The 13,305-nt window shown below is 46.3% G+C and overlaps 1 protein-coding gene across 2 annotated transcripts; it reads left to right on the forward strand.

Annotated features, from left to right (window-relative positions):
• Nucleotides 1–6: 6 nt before the first annotated feature.
• ndufaf2 (NADH:ubiquinone oxidoreductase complex assembly factor 2) lies at nt 7–13,260 on the forward strand. 2 transcript variants are annotated; one of them, XM_084690140.1, is made up of 4 exons: nt 7–270; nt 10,337–10,426; nt 11,464–11,504; nt 12,522–13,260. In XM_084690140.1, exons 1-4 carry the CDS (start codon nt 156–158, stop codon nt 12,762–12,764), a joined length of 489 nt encoding a protein of 162 aa, XP_084546266.1. In that variant the 5' UTR covers nt 7–155; the 3' UTR covers nt 12,765–13,260. The 2 variants fall into 2 exon arrangements, with proteins under 2 accessions (XP_084546266.1, XP_084546267.1); XM_084690141.1 differs by lacking the exon at nt 7–270 and adding an exon at nt 5,894–6,319.
• Nucleotides 13,261–13,305: the final 45 nt, after the last annotated feature.

Genomic DNA, 13,305 nt, shown 5'->3' on the forward strand with positions numbered 1-13,305 from the left:
CTCCAATAAAAATGTAGTTTGCTGCTGGAACGGCTGTGCTGTTAGTGTTCACCCAGACAGTAGCATACAAGTTCATGCGCGATTCATGTGAAGTGGAAGAGAAGGATCACAACAACGATCAAGCTACACAACACTGACATCTGTCCTATCAAAGTATGAGCAGGTTCGCGGGTTTATTACGGCGGACGTTCGGGATGGTGAAAGAACATGTTGGTACAGACCATTTAGGGAATAAGTACTACGTGATACCCGAACAAAAAACTTGGATGGGTAAGTAAATATTAGCTAGGTAGTTAGATAACGTTAGCAAGCTGCCTTGCTTGTTATAGAAACGCTGACCGACCCTGACCTATCCGATCTCCTGGTTGATTTGACCTACTTGTCTTTTAGGCAGCCTATACTGCAGGCTTCAATACTAAAAATAATACGTAGCATTATATGCAGTTCTTGATGGCATGGAAACTAGACTACGTTGACCACACAACTACATTATGTTGTCGTGGTCTGTTTCAAGGATAATAATTCAACATTATGGCTAACAAATTGTACTGGTATTGTTGCATTTGCTGAATTTTTCATTTGTTTGTGTGAAAATTAGCTCAAATTGTTTGGAATTATAAACATTACCGTGTTTATAGTTATGTTGTAGTGTGTTAAGTACACCGCTAGATGGAGTTCGTGACAAAAACAAATCACGTAAACGTCCACAATTTCAACTATGCTTAATAGAATTTGGGTCCAGAATATTCCTTTCAGTCAAAATAAGAGACTTAAGTATGGAGTTGGATATTCAGGTCAGCTCTCCTAGCGGACATATTTGAGTTATCAGCAGGATTTAATTCATAAACTAGGGCCTGCAATCTGTCGGCAGGCTAATCCAAGCAAGGCCAGACGTCTAGGTGGTGTCCTTCACATGGCTTTAGCTGTCATTAGCCACGTCAAAGGACAAATCCTTAAGTTTCGTTCCACATCTCCTGTGCTACGGTGACAGGTGATTAGACAAATGGAGGCCATTGAGTATTACTCATCAACAAAGGAATACTTTGCATCCATTCGATGGCTAATTATGCCTTATAATTATGCATTATTAGCCATCCCAGCCTGGGACTCAGAATACAGGATGGGGGTCAGGGCTCGAGACTTTACTCCAGCTAAACTTTTTACCCTCCCTCTCTCAGTGTACCATTTTGGATGTGGTTTTCATCCCAGCGTAGGCCCATATCTAGTGAGACCAAAGGCTGATTTTGTTTTCTGAACTTGACTTTGCACTTTTGGCTTTTCTCAGCAGTTTGCAGGGACCCGTCAGCCCGCCTCGTATGTATAATTCATCCAAGGCGACTGCTTGGCCTGTGGCTGTCGGGCTATTCAAACGAGACATCAGAGCTCTGCTTTAGGCTGAGCATTGGCTACCACACAGGCCTCCGTTAGCCAGCCGGTGCTGTCCCTGTGGAGGTGTGGCTCCTACACAGCCTATGGGCTCCCTTCACTTTTATCTCTCTTATTTTGTCCACTTTTATATTCCTGACAGACAACACCTGCAGTACATTTTACTCTCCCTCTCTCACATTTCCATTCTAGTCTTTCTTTTGCTCACTCCATCCTGATGGAAATAAAGTGGATGTATTATTCAGTCCATATGTCTTGCTAAAGCGGGCTCTTTTTGATCTTAAACCGATAGGCCAAGCGTGGGCCTAGGGCCTGGGGCTTCTACTGCAGGGTGTCTTGTGTCAGAAGTGAAGAGTATCTCCCTTCATGCTCTCTCTCTCTCTCTCTCCCTCTGTCTCTCTCTCATATGTATATATATTCACCCTCTCTCTCAACCATTTGACCTCTTTCTCCCCTTCCTTCCACTACTCTTCCATTTAATCATTTGTCTATTCCCTTGTGTTCTGTCCATCCTGTTTTTCTGTTGCGTTGACCGGCGGCTGACAGGTGAACTGGGGCGTAAGTAAAAGTCGCATGCTCGTTTACGTTGTTGACGTCGGAATAGGTTGGTTGGAATAGAACCGAATCAGTTGTTATGGAGTTTCTAATGATTTGAAAATGTCTGCTTATCCCTATGTCTGTGGTTCTGTACTTCTCCCTCTATATGGCCCTCTGATGCCAGCCAACAGTGTCTGGACTGAAACCGAAAGTGACCAGTGTTTCCGACTGATTAGAAAGCCATTTGTGGCGGGGGGGAGGGGGTCAAAATCATTCCTTCGTTAATAATTTGCTACACAGAACTTTTATATTAAATATTAATATATTAACAAATTGATTCACACCTTCACAAAATCAGCAACGCTAGTGCTAAAATAACTATTTAACTGGTCGGCTCGATGATGCCGGGTAAGTAGCTAGGGGCCTAGGGCTCCTGAGACTGCTCACCAAAAGAAGCATTGGCTGGAGGGGAGGGGAACCTTCGATTTACACGTTTGTAGATACCTAGCGAAAAGTAGCCTCAACTTTCCTAGACCTTTATCTACTGCACTAATACCAAAGGCTCGCTGATATAGCTTTCTGTCTTATTAGAACGGCGTAGGCCTATGTATGCATCGTTGCTAACGTGTGCTGACGTTGTGACTGTGTGTCGGTTTGTGAGAGCAGGAGAGAGCAGGGAAAGGAAATGCAGCTGAACGAATACGCTGTTTTAACCTAAATAGTGTCCAAACATTTTTTTTTTACGAAACGCAATATGTGGTGGCCGGTGTTGATTCTGTGGCGCACCGCCACAAATTAGTCTGTGTGGGAAACACTGAAGTGGTGGCCAATCAGGATGGTGATGCAGTAGTACTGCTTAAGGTACCTCCCTAGGATCCTTTACAGCATTGTATTTCAGCAGACTACAGACCCTTTCTCCTCTGCCTCTGATAAACCAGACTGATACCTCCTTCAGACCTGTTTTTAGCCTGCTGCAACAGGCCAGACCTGAAGTAGCAAGGGATGTATTCCACATCCATATGCAACAGAAGAACAAGGCTATATCCTATTGGTCCATTGCTTCCAGCCCTCAGCTCTGAATCCACACAAGAAGAATGGAGAATCTATACTGTTCCCTTCCTGGCCTAGCATCACACCGCATGAGACGCCTTGTCATGCTGCCCGCATTAAAGCAAAGCGTTCTGGGGATCGGCCCATTCGTCTTAATGGCAGGACTGCTGCTTTGATGACTCCCTCCCTTTATTTAGGAAGAGAGGATAGTTGACATTATCGGCCGCTGCAGGCACATTTGAAAATAATTGCCTGTATGATTGCTATTTTTCCTTACCTCTTTGAGGAGGTGTAGCCTTTGTCTTGGAATCAATGGCGGCTCAATACTGGACAGGGGAAAGGCAGTTCCCTTTCATGTCGCCGTGAAAAGGATGTATTTTTAGCCGCCGTTCATTTAAGCAGCGTACGAACGCCATGCCGTTTTACATCGGCACCTTCGCTGTGTGGGGATTTGAAGGGATCCGGGAGGTTCTTCCAAGGTGCTGCGTGCACTGTGGGGAAGAGTGAAGCCTCCTCACTTGCCCTCCTATCACAACCTTCCTCTCTTTTGTGTTTGTGACTCGTGAGCTCTGTTCTATGAAGTGAAAACTGAAAAGGCCTCTGTTCTGCCTTTTCAGGTTGGGTGACTGGTGTAGGAGGGAAATGGGGAGGAGTGTGTGTGTGTGTGTGCGCGCGGAAGCGACTGAGATGGCCTAGCGCTTGTGAACGCTCCACACACTCCATGCCTTAGCGGCACACTTGGCTAACACAACAACAGATGGCTGCGTGTCATCAGAGCGTTCATTCAAGCCACAAATGTTTTTCCGAGGAAGGAGTCACTGCAGTGACGGGGAGGGAGAGAGAGTCTGGGGTCCAAATGGCTGTTTATTCTGCCACAAGTTGTCCCCTGGGTGAGATGAAGATGCAGTCTCTCTCTCTCTCTTTCTCTCTCTCCACACTCTCTCCTCTCTATCTCTCTCTCCACACTCTCTCTCCACTTTCTCTCTCTCTCTCTATCATGAAGGGCTATGGCCAGGACCCGCTTCACTGTAAATCATCTTAATTGATTAGCAGCTTTGCCATGCATGGCATCAAGATGAAGGTTGTTTACCCATTCTGCAAAGCGATTAAGCCGGTCCTCCTACACGTTAACGGCTGAATGGACTTCTTTAGGAACCCCAGAGTAGTCTGGCTCCCCATTAAACATATTAAAAAGGAATTAAGCAAGCCAACATCCATCCCATCGACCACTATTCTGATGCTGCTTTTGACTTTGTCAGGAAGGACGGTGCTCAATGTGCTGTAAAACAGGATGCAGAAAACATTATTTTATTTTTTCAAGACAACAAAATTGTTCTTCACAACCAAGGCTTACTCCCCCCTAGTCTGTTCCTCCTGAAACAAATCTGATTGGGCATTCCTCTCCTCGCTTGTAATGTTCCCAGACAGCAGAGATGGACAGTCTGTTTGTGGGGGGGGGGAGCCGTAAACAAATAAGGCTCTTTTAGAGCTAGTCTTTTCCAGCTTGGTGATTCGTTATACGATGTCTTCTCATCTCTCTGTTTTAGATGCTTGACGGCTTTGACACCCAGTCTGTCTGAAGTCTGTCAGGGCAGACAGGCAGGCAGACAGGCAGACAGGCAGGCAGGCAGGCAGGCAGGCAGGCAGGCAGACAGACAGACAGAGCCTCAATCTGGCCTCGCTGATTGAATTCAGAGTATTTTCATAAAGCATTCGGGTGCTGAGACGGAGGGAGAGATCGAAGCAGAGAGAAAGAGAGATAAGACACAGAGAATGGGGGGGGGGTTCTGACAGAACGGAGCAAGAGCGAAGAGAAACGAGAGAACTGACAGAGAGAGAGAGAGAGAGAGAGAGAGAGACACAGAGAGAGAGGAGAAATTATAGCATGGGGGAAGAGCGTGAAAGTGACGGAGGCGGATTTTGACAGTGAAAGGGGGCAAAATGAGCAGGTGGAGAGGCGGAGGGGGGGGGGGGGGGGCGGCTGAAGTAACAGAGACAGACAGACGGGGAGAGCGAGGGAGCGGGCTGGATGGTAAAAGTGTAGGGAGGTAACGGAGAGAGGGAGAATGAGAGAGGGGTTGTCAGGTGTGATGGAGGTGAATAAAAGGGGTGGACAGCTCAGCTTAGTGCAGGGACATGTTTCACTGGGGGGAGGCTGGGGGGGCTGTGGGGCAAACGGCTCCAGCAACAAGGCTCTGTGCAGAAGCCGGACAAAGAACCGAGCTTCCTTCTAGACTTTCTCTCTCTCGTAGACACACAGAGCTCGAACCTTACTCCTACACTAGTCGGTTAGTTTGTATAGGGTACAAGGTCCATTGGCATATTATATGGGGTTATACCCAACCTTCAAATATACTGAAAGATTGGAAACCACATTTCTTATCTTTACTTTGCATGCAACCCTTCCTGTGCTCCTATTGGAGCATGTCTACTGTTCATGGTCTATGAATGTCATGTGTGAGGGGGGGTAGAGGGAGGGATGGAAGGGCATTACCGTGGTGTTCTCGCTCTTCTGAAAGCGAGCCAATATTCTTCCACTCACCACTGATGCGAAAACAACGTCTGGCCATTTTTTTTCTTCTTTTTCTTCAAACCTCATCCCATTGCTGGGGCTAGCTGGTTTCCATGGTTACGGCTCCCTCACATTCCTTGTCGGCGTTTGAGTGTGTGTTTGGGGAGGGGGTGGGGGGGTCATGGAGACGGTGTCCGTGGTGCCCGCTGCCTGTATCACTGCTGCCTGTATCACTGCTGCTTACATGACCGCTCCATCTTGATTTGGCTGTAGTCTGTTACTGTACACCGGACTGCAGGACGACTGTCCTAGTCCCACTACACTTACCTACCCTAGTCATTCTTTTTATCAGTCCCTGCGTTCTGGTAGCTATTTCTCCACACCCCATCCCTAGTCACCTCAACACCTTTCTCCCTAAAGCTCAGATGGACTCAGGAGATGGATCGGGTCAGGATCAAAGACTTCAGTCTGGAGACAGATAGACAGACAGACGGATTGGCCAATTGCCATGAGTGACATTGTGGGGGATCAAAATGTAGCAGGTTGACCTCAGCCCAACTCACCTGGGACCCAGGGCTAAGAGTAGGGGAGGTGTGCTTCAAGGCATGGGTCAAGGTGTTGAGGCAAGTGATGGCGTTCTTACAGGGTCTGTTCAGGGTTCAAAGAGCACCCTCCGAGAGCACATCATCCTTCAGAGCAGGGGCGGGGAGCACCTTCCCCCTGCGCTCTGATTGGCCCCCGCTCCGGCTGCCATGGCAACCTCTCATCCGCATCCCTCCCCCTCCTACACCCCCGGTCTCATAGCAGGCTCACAGATGAATCGTGTGCAGACAGGTGAGATGGCTCATAAATATGCATGAGGTGGGATTTCATCTTCCTGCCGGTGGCCCCTCCCCCCTCTCCTCGGCTGCGCTGCGTTTGTCCTTCATGGTGAGAGGCAGCGTCCTCGCACTGATCCCCCAGGTTAATCTGGGTGTTTAGCTAGCTGTGTGTGTGTGAGAGAGAGAGAGAGAGAGAGTGTGTGTGTGCACGCACGTGATTGAGTGAGTGAGTGAGTGAGTGAGTGTGTGTGTGTGTGTGCGTGCATGAGAAAATGTGTATGTGTGAACCTTCTTGGTGAGTGAGGGGAAGGCGTGCCTGTCATAAGGGTCCCACTGATATAGAGATTCCTCCCCCCCCCCCCCCCCCCCCCACACACATACACACACTCACACTATTCAAGGGTCACCAGGTCTTAGAGAAGCAGCAGAGGAAGGGCCCAACAGGAACAGATGGAAAGAGGGATCAGTTCTGAACAGTGAGGTAGATGGAAGCTCTGTCGTGTGTGATTTACCAAGATTCTTGATTTGATAGGCTAGGTTGTAAGATGAACGTATGTGCGTTATTACGTTAAGCAATTTTTTTCTCAAAAGCAAGGCCATGGTCAACAATGCTGGTTGTGGAAATATTTACAGAGGCTAACTGGCTGTTCTACCTTAGTAATTTTTCGTAGATCGTTCAAATTGTTTCTGTAAAAGAAAGTAAATATATTTATGTATATTTAAAGTATGCAGACTTTGTATTTGTGAAGATTGCATAGATTAAAAAGCATACGGCTGTCCCTGACTAAGATTTTCTTTGGTCGACCAAGACTCGACTAAAACGTCTGAATCGACTAATCGAACTTAGAAACGCTTTTTTTCAACAAAAAAAAACAAACAAACATGTTCACGATCTGACTCAATGGCTGCTGGACATTGCAGATTCAGCCGCTAATAGCCTACTAATAATAAGACTCGTATCACCAGTCCTGTTGTAACTGAATGCCGATGGTATTTAGTATCTCTTACAATGTAGGCCTACTACAAATTAAAAATATTGTTTGTTTAACATGCAAATCATCAGAGCGCGCTTTTCACTGCCTGAACTTGCAGCACGCGAACTTAAGTAGAAGCTGAGTGGGGAACGGTGCAACAGAAAGATGTTGTCTTGGACGGAGAAGATAATGTCATTCGATTTGGATGTGATTCTTATAATAGGCATATTTATTTTTCAACACAGCACTTTAGCATAAGCGAAGTAGGGCTAGGCCAACTTCCGTTTTTCAGGTGGTAGCCGCTACATCATATTCGACGTCAAACTATGAAAAATAAACTTGTTGGCAGTTTGCATTCAACGTTTTTCGAGTCACTCGGTAATTTGTAAATGTACTTTAATGAAATACTGCCATACCACAGATTTATTTGCCATTTTGACTAATAACACAGACAAAGTAGGCTATGAAGTTTGTAGTTCTGCAGCCAATTGTGCTTGTGCCGTGTGCAAAATACCAAAACAAAGCGCAGATTAACGAAAGGGAAAACAGTAACACTTTTTTGTTGTTGCTTTATTTGTGTATAAATAATATAATCTACAATTTCTGTTGAACATTTAGTTAATTCAGCAATGATGACACAAGCAGGAATCAGATCTCACACTGCCATACGGCGGCTCGACAAAAAAATGAGTCGACCAAGAGCATATCGACCAGAAAATCGACCAGTCAACTGAGTGGGGACAGCCCTAAAAAAGCATACATTTGTAGCTGTTCATTTACAAAATACTAGCAGTGAAGTGTAGAATGAAACAGGGTTCTCTTCTCATTTCCCTTAGGCAAGAGGGAATGGTGAAAGGCTATGTGGCAGCCTCACAGTTGCATCTAAACGAAGACATTAGGAAATTGTGGGTAAAAATAGGTCTTAACCTATATTATGATTTAAACTTCCCCTAAAGTTTTTTCCTCCTATTGATATGTTATTATATATTTTCAAGCATTTACTCATATTGCATTTCATTAATAAAGAACCCCCTTTGAGACGAACTGATTGCAACAATGTCGTCACTTGCAGCATCTTAGCTGGAATCGCGATTCAAACAGTACCATCTCTAAACTGAAAATATGCCCCCCAAAACATTTTTGTATATATATTTGTTTTAAGTTGAGAAGCACAATTTTAAGTGAGGAACAGAAGTAAAATTTGAGAGGCCTCTGCAAATGTGACCCTTCTGTTCCTCACTCTAAATTGTCCTTCCCAACTTTATTTAAAATGAGAGAAAACGGTGCAGCGGTCTAATTTTTTTTGTACCAGAGCTGTGGTTGTGCCATGTCAAAGGCAAGCACACCCACTACGGGAAACTTATTGTCATAAAACTAAATGTTTGTAAATGTAAGTTTAGACTTGATTCAGGACTTTTTATTTATGTATTTTGAACACACTAGCATGCATTTGCTGTTGACCCTCCCAGACAAACAGACATGTTCCTCCCCTGTGTTTATGCAGTAGGAAGACTGCACCCCTTTCATAAATGTATGTACATATTTGTTATTCAAATCCAAGGATAAAAGCCATGGAGTAAGGATTTAGTCATGCCTGCAATGCAAAAGTGGCAAGACAAGAGAACAGCCGTGTTGGAAAGGGATGTAGTGTAGCTAGTGGAGGAGAACGAGGAAGAGAAGAGTGGGCACTTTCTGTCTCTCTCTCTGCTTATTAGTGAAACATTAAGTCTAAGTAGATTTCAAAAAATATTCCTCAACTCACACCCTGGTACAAATCTGGATAACACCACTTCATAATTAGTTTACCTGATTTGATGTATTGTCGCTACTGCCTTAGAGAGAGCTCTGTTATGTTTGTTTGTGCAGTTTTTCGTGTCCTGAGGGTTTCTAGTGAAGCCAAGGAATAGGCAGGCGCACATGTAAACAAATGGAACAATTAGGCTACAGAGTACATTCAGCCAGCACATCAGGGGTACAGTGGGATTAGTAACTTCCCACTATAGAATGGGGCCTCTATAGGAATAACAGAGGAGCCTATGGGGTGAAATTGGTTCGTTAAAGCTGTAGTGGAGGGGGGCTGGTAGCCTAATTAACTGACCTGATTTATATATCTCTTGGATGAGGTACAGTAGTACTGCTTCCAAGCATTCACATGCCATATGTGTCTAGTGTCAGTGGACTGAGATCAAGGTCTGCGAGTCTGTCCCCAGTCTGAGGAGCTCTCAGTCCATTTGTCTATGTCCAGTCAGCTGGAAGGCGATGGTGATGGAATCTTGACTGATTGTCTGTGTTCTGGAGCGTGCTTTACACTGCCTATCCATTACACTCAGTTCTGCTCCCCTCCCTCCCTCCACACACACACACACACACACACACACACACACACACACACACACACAGACACACACACACTTGAAGGCATACAGTGTGAGGATGGTTTGGGCATCAGATTGGGGGAGTCTTTGTTGTCCCCCTTTTCCGTCTCTTAATCTCTCACTTTCTTTATGCCCCCCCCCCCCCCCCCCCCCATCTCTTCCTCGGTCCCAGTCTGTGTCATTGTGCCAGTTGAAATTGTTTAATCAGCAGATTCTGCCAAAATAATTGGTTGGGGCTTTGCTGCCAGGCTAGTTAGTTAGCTAGCTAGGTAGCTAGCTAGCGCCACTGTTTCTCTACACAGACTGGGAGAGAGAGAGCGAGAGAGTGTGTTTAATATTCAATGCAGCTCGTGCCTCCTGTGTTCCCTGTGATATCTGACCTCTTTTGTCTCCTGCACGGTTTGACGTTGATTTGGAGGGCATTGTTAGCAGAGGGCTGCCATTGGTGGAGGTTGCCAGTGAGTGGGGCTGTGGTTGGTGGGTTACGGAGCCTGATTTACATAAAGGCTTAGCCCAGATTTAGACCCTCTCTTAGAAGAGAGATCTAAGAAGGAAGGCCTGAGGGCCACGAGGTAATCACCCATGGCCTGTCAGAGCACTGTCACCCTTTTGTGTGTGTGTGTGTGTGTGTGTGTGTGCATTGTTATGTTATAAGCATCTCTCTCTCATTGTTGTCCCTAGGAAGAATGGTTCGAGCCAAGCGGATGGTGGTGGCGTCTAACCCAACAGAGTTTGAGTATCTGGAAGGCAGCATACCGTCCGAGTGGGATGGTAAGGATTCTCTTTTGCTCTATTTCTGAGGCTAGGCTTCCCTAAAATCAGCCGTTGACTATACAAAATGCATGCTCCGGGCTTCCATACGACACATTTTACACTAATCGACCACGGTGCACACAAAAAAGGCCTTCAAAAGAGGACTAGCATGTAGAAGTCCATGATGTGATGTCAAAGCCATGGAATCCTGTTCTGCTGAGATTAAGCTCACGAAACTATTCATGAGTTCATCAAAGACACCCCCTGCCAATGTTAAGACAAAAAATAGTGTTTCGCTTCTCTCTTTCTCCCCCCCCCCCCCCCCCTACAACTTGGAAACAAACTGTTCTCTGTCTCTGACTTGCTTTATCCACCTTAAAGCATGCCTCCTGCCTCTTCCCATTCCTCATGCATTTTCATCAGGATGCAAATAAGAGAGGGATAAAAGAGGCCTCAATCCCTGTATGCAAGAGGGAGAGCTGGGAAATCTCTCCCTCTTTCTCTCTGTTTCTCTTTCTCCCTCTCCCTTTCTCCCTCTCTCTGGCTCCTCAAGCCTGTTCCACAGCCCGCTCTGCCAAAATAAAAGAAAGGAGATTAAGCAAACGAAGGAGAGAAACAGAGAGAAAGACAGCGAGCGAGAGCGAGAGAGTACGCTTGTCTAAGAATGGGGTGGGCGAAGAGATTGTGAAATTCCCTTTCTGCTTTATTAACAGATCAGAGTCAAGCTGCCTGTAAGTTCTGTCTGTCTGTCTGTGTGTGTGTGTGTGTGTGTGTGTGTGTGTCACTGACCAGCGATAAGACCCCATATATGCAGTCATGAGGACAATTCCAAACTTGGACACGCATTTAAATCGATAGGCCACCTATGCTAGTTACGATACATAATCTGAAGCCAGCTAACTTGACATTGTTTGCTTCCATGGTTTTATGTGTACTGTATGTAGGTTACCGCATGGTATCACTTTCTATAAAATGAGACAGCTGGTCTTGTTAGTGAATGTACTGAATGCACGTATGTGGGTGCGTAGTCTAACTTATCCCTCTTCCTCTTCCAGCTTGGATCCGAGGCAGACGGAAGCAGCCCCCATCTATTGAGGTACCTTTCCCCCTTCTCTCCCCTCCTCCCGCCCTGCTGAGTGTTGGGGGTCTCTGGGGGACTGCGTTCAGGGGAGGGAAGCTCAGAGAATCCCTTTGATATGATGTCTCTCGCAGTCTCTAACCGAGGCAGCAACTTTGGGGGACAGGTGTTAAAATAAACCTGAGCTGAAGTGTGATGGTGAACAGAAGCCATCATGCAACAAGGATTTTCGTTTTCTTACTACATCGGTCTTCCACTTTGGAGAGGAGTTATTCTCTCTGTGGGAGAAGAGAAATGGGGTTTCAATGTGAGTGTCTGGGTCTAGCCTTGGAGAGGGTACAGTTCTCCTCCATCCCTTACTGTGTTTATTGCTTTTTGCAGCAGGAGAATGGGGGATTATGTTCCAGTGAAATGCTGCAATGGGAAAGCCCTTGGAAGGCAAATACTCAGGCTCAGGCAGCGTTCTCTGCTCTGCAGGGCAGTGGCCAATGCCATCTCTACCTTACGGTTGCCAGAACATTCTCTTCCAATTTTCATGCCTCCTGTCTGTCTGCCCAGTCGCAACCATCAACAGCTGGACTGTGGTGGCACCGCCAAATGAGACTCCCCCTGCCCATTACCTTGCCCCCATGTCACTTCCACTCGTCCCCTGTCCAAGTCGACATGAATTGATTGGATTAAATCCTGTCATTAGCAGACTGGAAAAGCAGCTCAGTATGTTTGCCGCCCTCCCCCCCCTCCTCCCCGAGCAAGGCTTATTGGCCATGGTCCCCCCTCTCTCCTTTCCAGTGCTTTCGTCCTGCCAGCACATAACAGCAACTCGTCCAGCCCTCCCTCCCGAGCTGTCTGTGCCAGTAAAGAATGACAGAACTGGACACTAGTGTTGGGGCTTGCTCGAGGTTGGCAAACTTCTGCCATTCCAGTGTGTTCGTTCACTCCTTCAGTCTCCAACAGTACATTGTAGCTCTGTACATGGTATTGTATAAGTATGAAACATTCAATCATGATCAAATCCTGTCTGTTTGTCTATTTCAGGAGCTGTTCAAGAACCAGTGCTACAGGGAGAACATCAAGGACAAGGCCAGGGAGGTAGATAAGAGGGAGCTGCTCCTGAGAGCGAAGGAGTACGAGGAAGGCCTGGTGGCCGCTCCCGCCCTGACCCAGGTCAGAGGTCACGCCGCAGCCACCAGCTTCGGCCTGGAGGAGGTCAGTCAGGAGCCTGTCAGCACGGCCAACACGTTTCAGCCTGGCTCCTGGACACCCGACGCCAAGAAGTAGACCTTGCATCACCCACTGTGGGATATTGTGTGTTCCGAATGACACATGCACACCTAAGCTGCAATGTGTGAGAACTCCATTGTGGACTGGAGTTGGAGTAAAACTGCTACATTTACTCCTTAGTCACATGAGTGAAGAACTGCTGCTGGGAAATCAGATGGGCTTCATGTTGTTAACCAGTACGACTTTCCTCTGTCACAAGTAGCTGTGTTGCTGCCGATTATTGGTGCAGTTTGCTTGACTTATTTATTACCTGGCCCTCAGGGTTATATGGAAAAACTGAGAAATATAATGAAACACCATTGATAATGTCATAGTTATGGAATTATTTAAGATTGAATGATCTTAGCCATGATAAAATCAGGTCTTGTGTAGGCAATACTGTAGCTGGTCTTATTAAAATGATCAGTATAATGTGGATTGCAAATGAAACTGCCAGTGTTGGAGTAAGTTATGTTCTGAGGCAGCTGATGTAAAATAAATATCTTCTGCATGTCATGATGTCATAATTGTCCTATACATATCATATTCCTCAGACCCA

This window comes from Hypomesus nipponensis, chromosome 24 (genome assembly GCF_054491055.1).
Source record: "Hypomesus nipponensis isolate SF chromosome 24, ASM5449105v1, whole genome shotgun sequence".
Lineage (NCBI taxonomy): Eukaryota > Metazoa > Chordata > Actinopteri > Osmeriformes > Osmeridae > Hypomesus > Hypomesus nipponensis.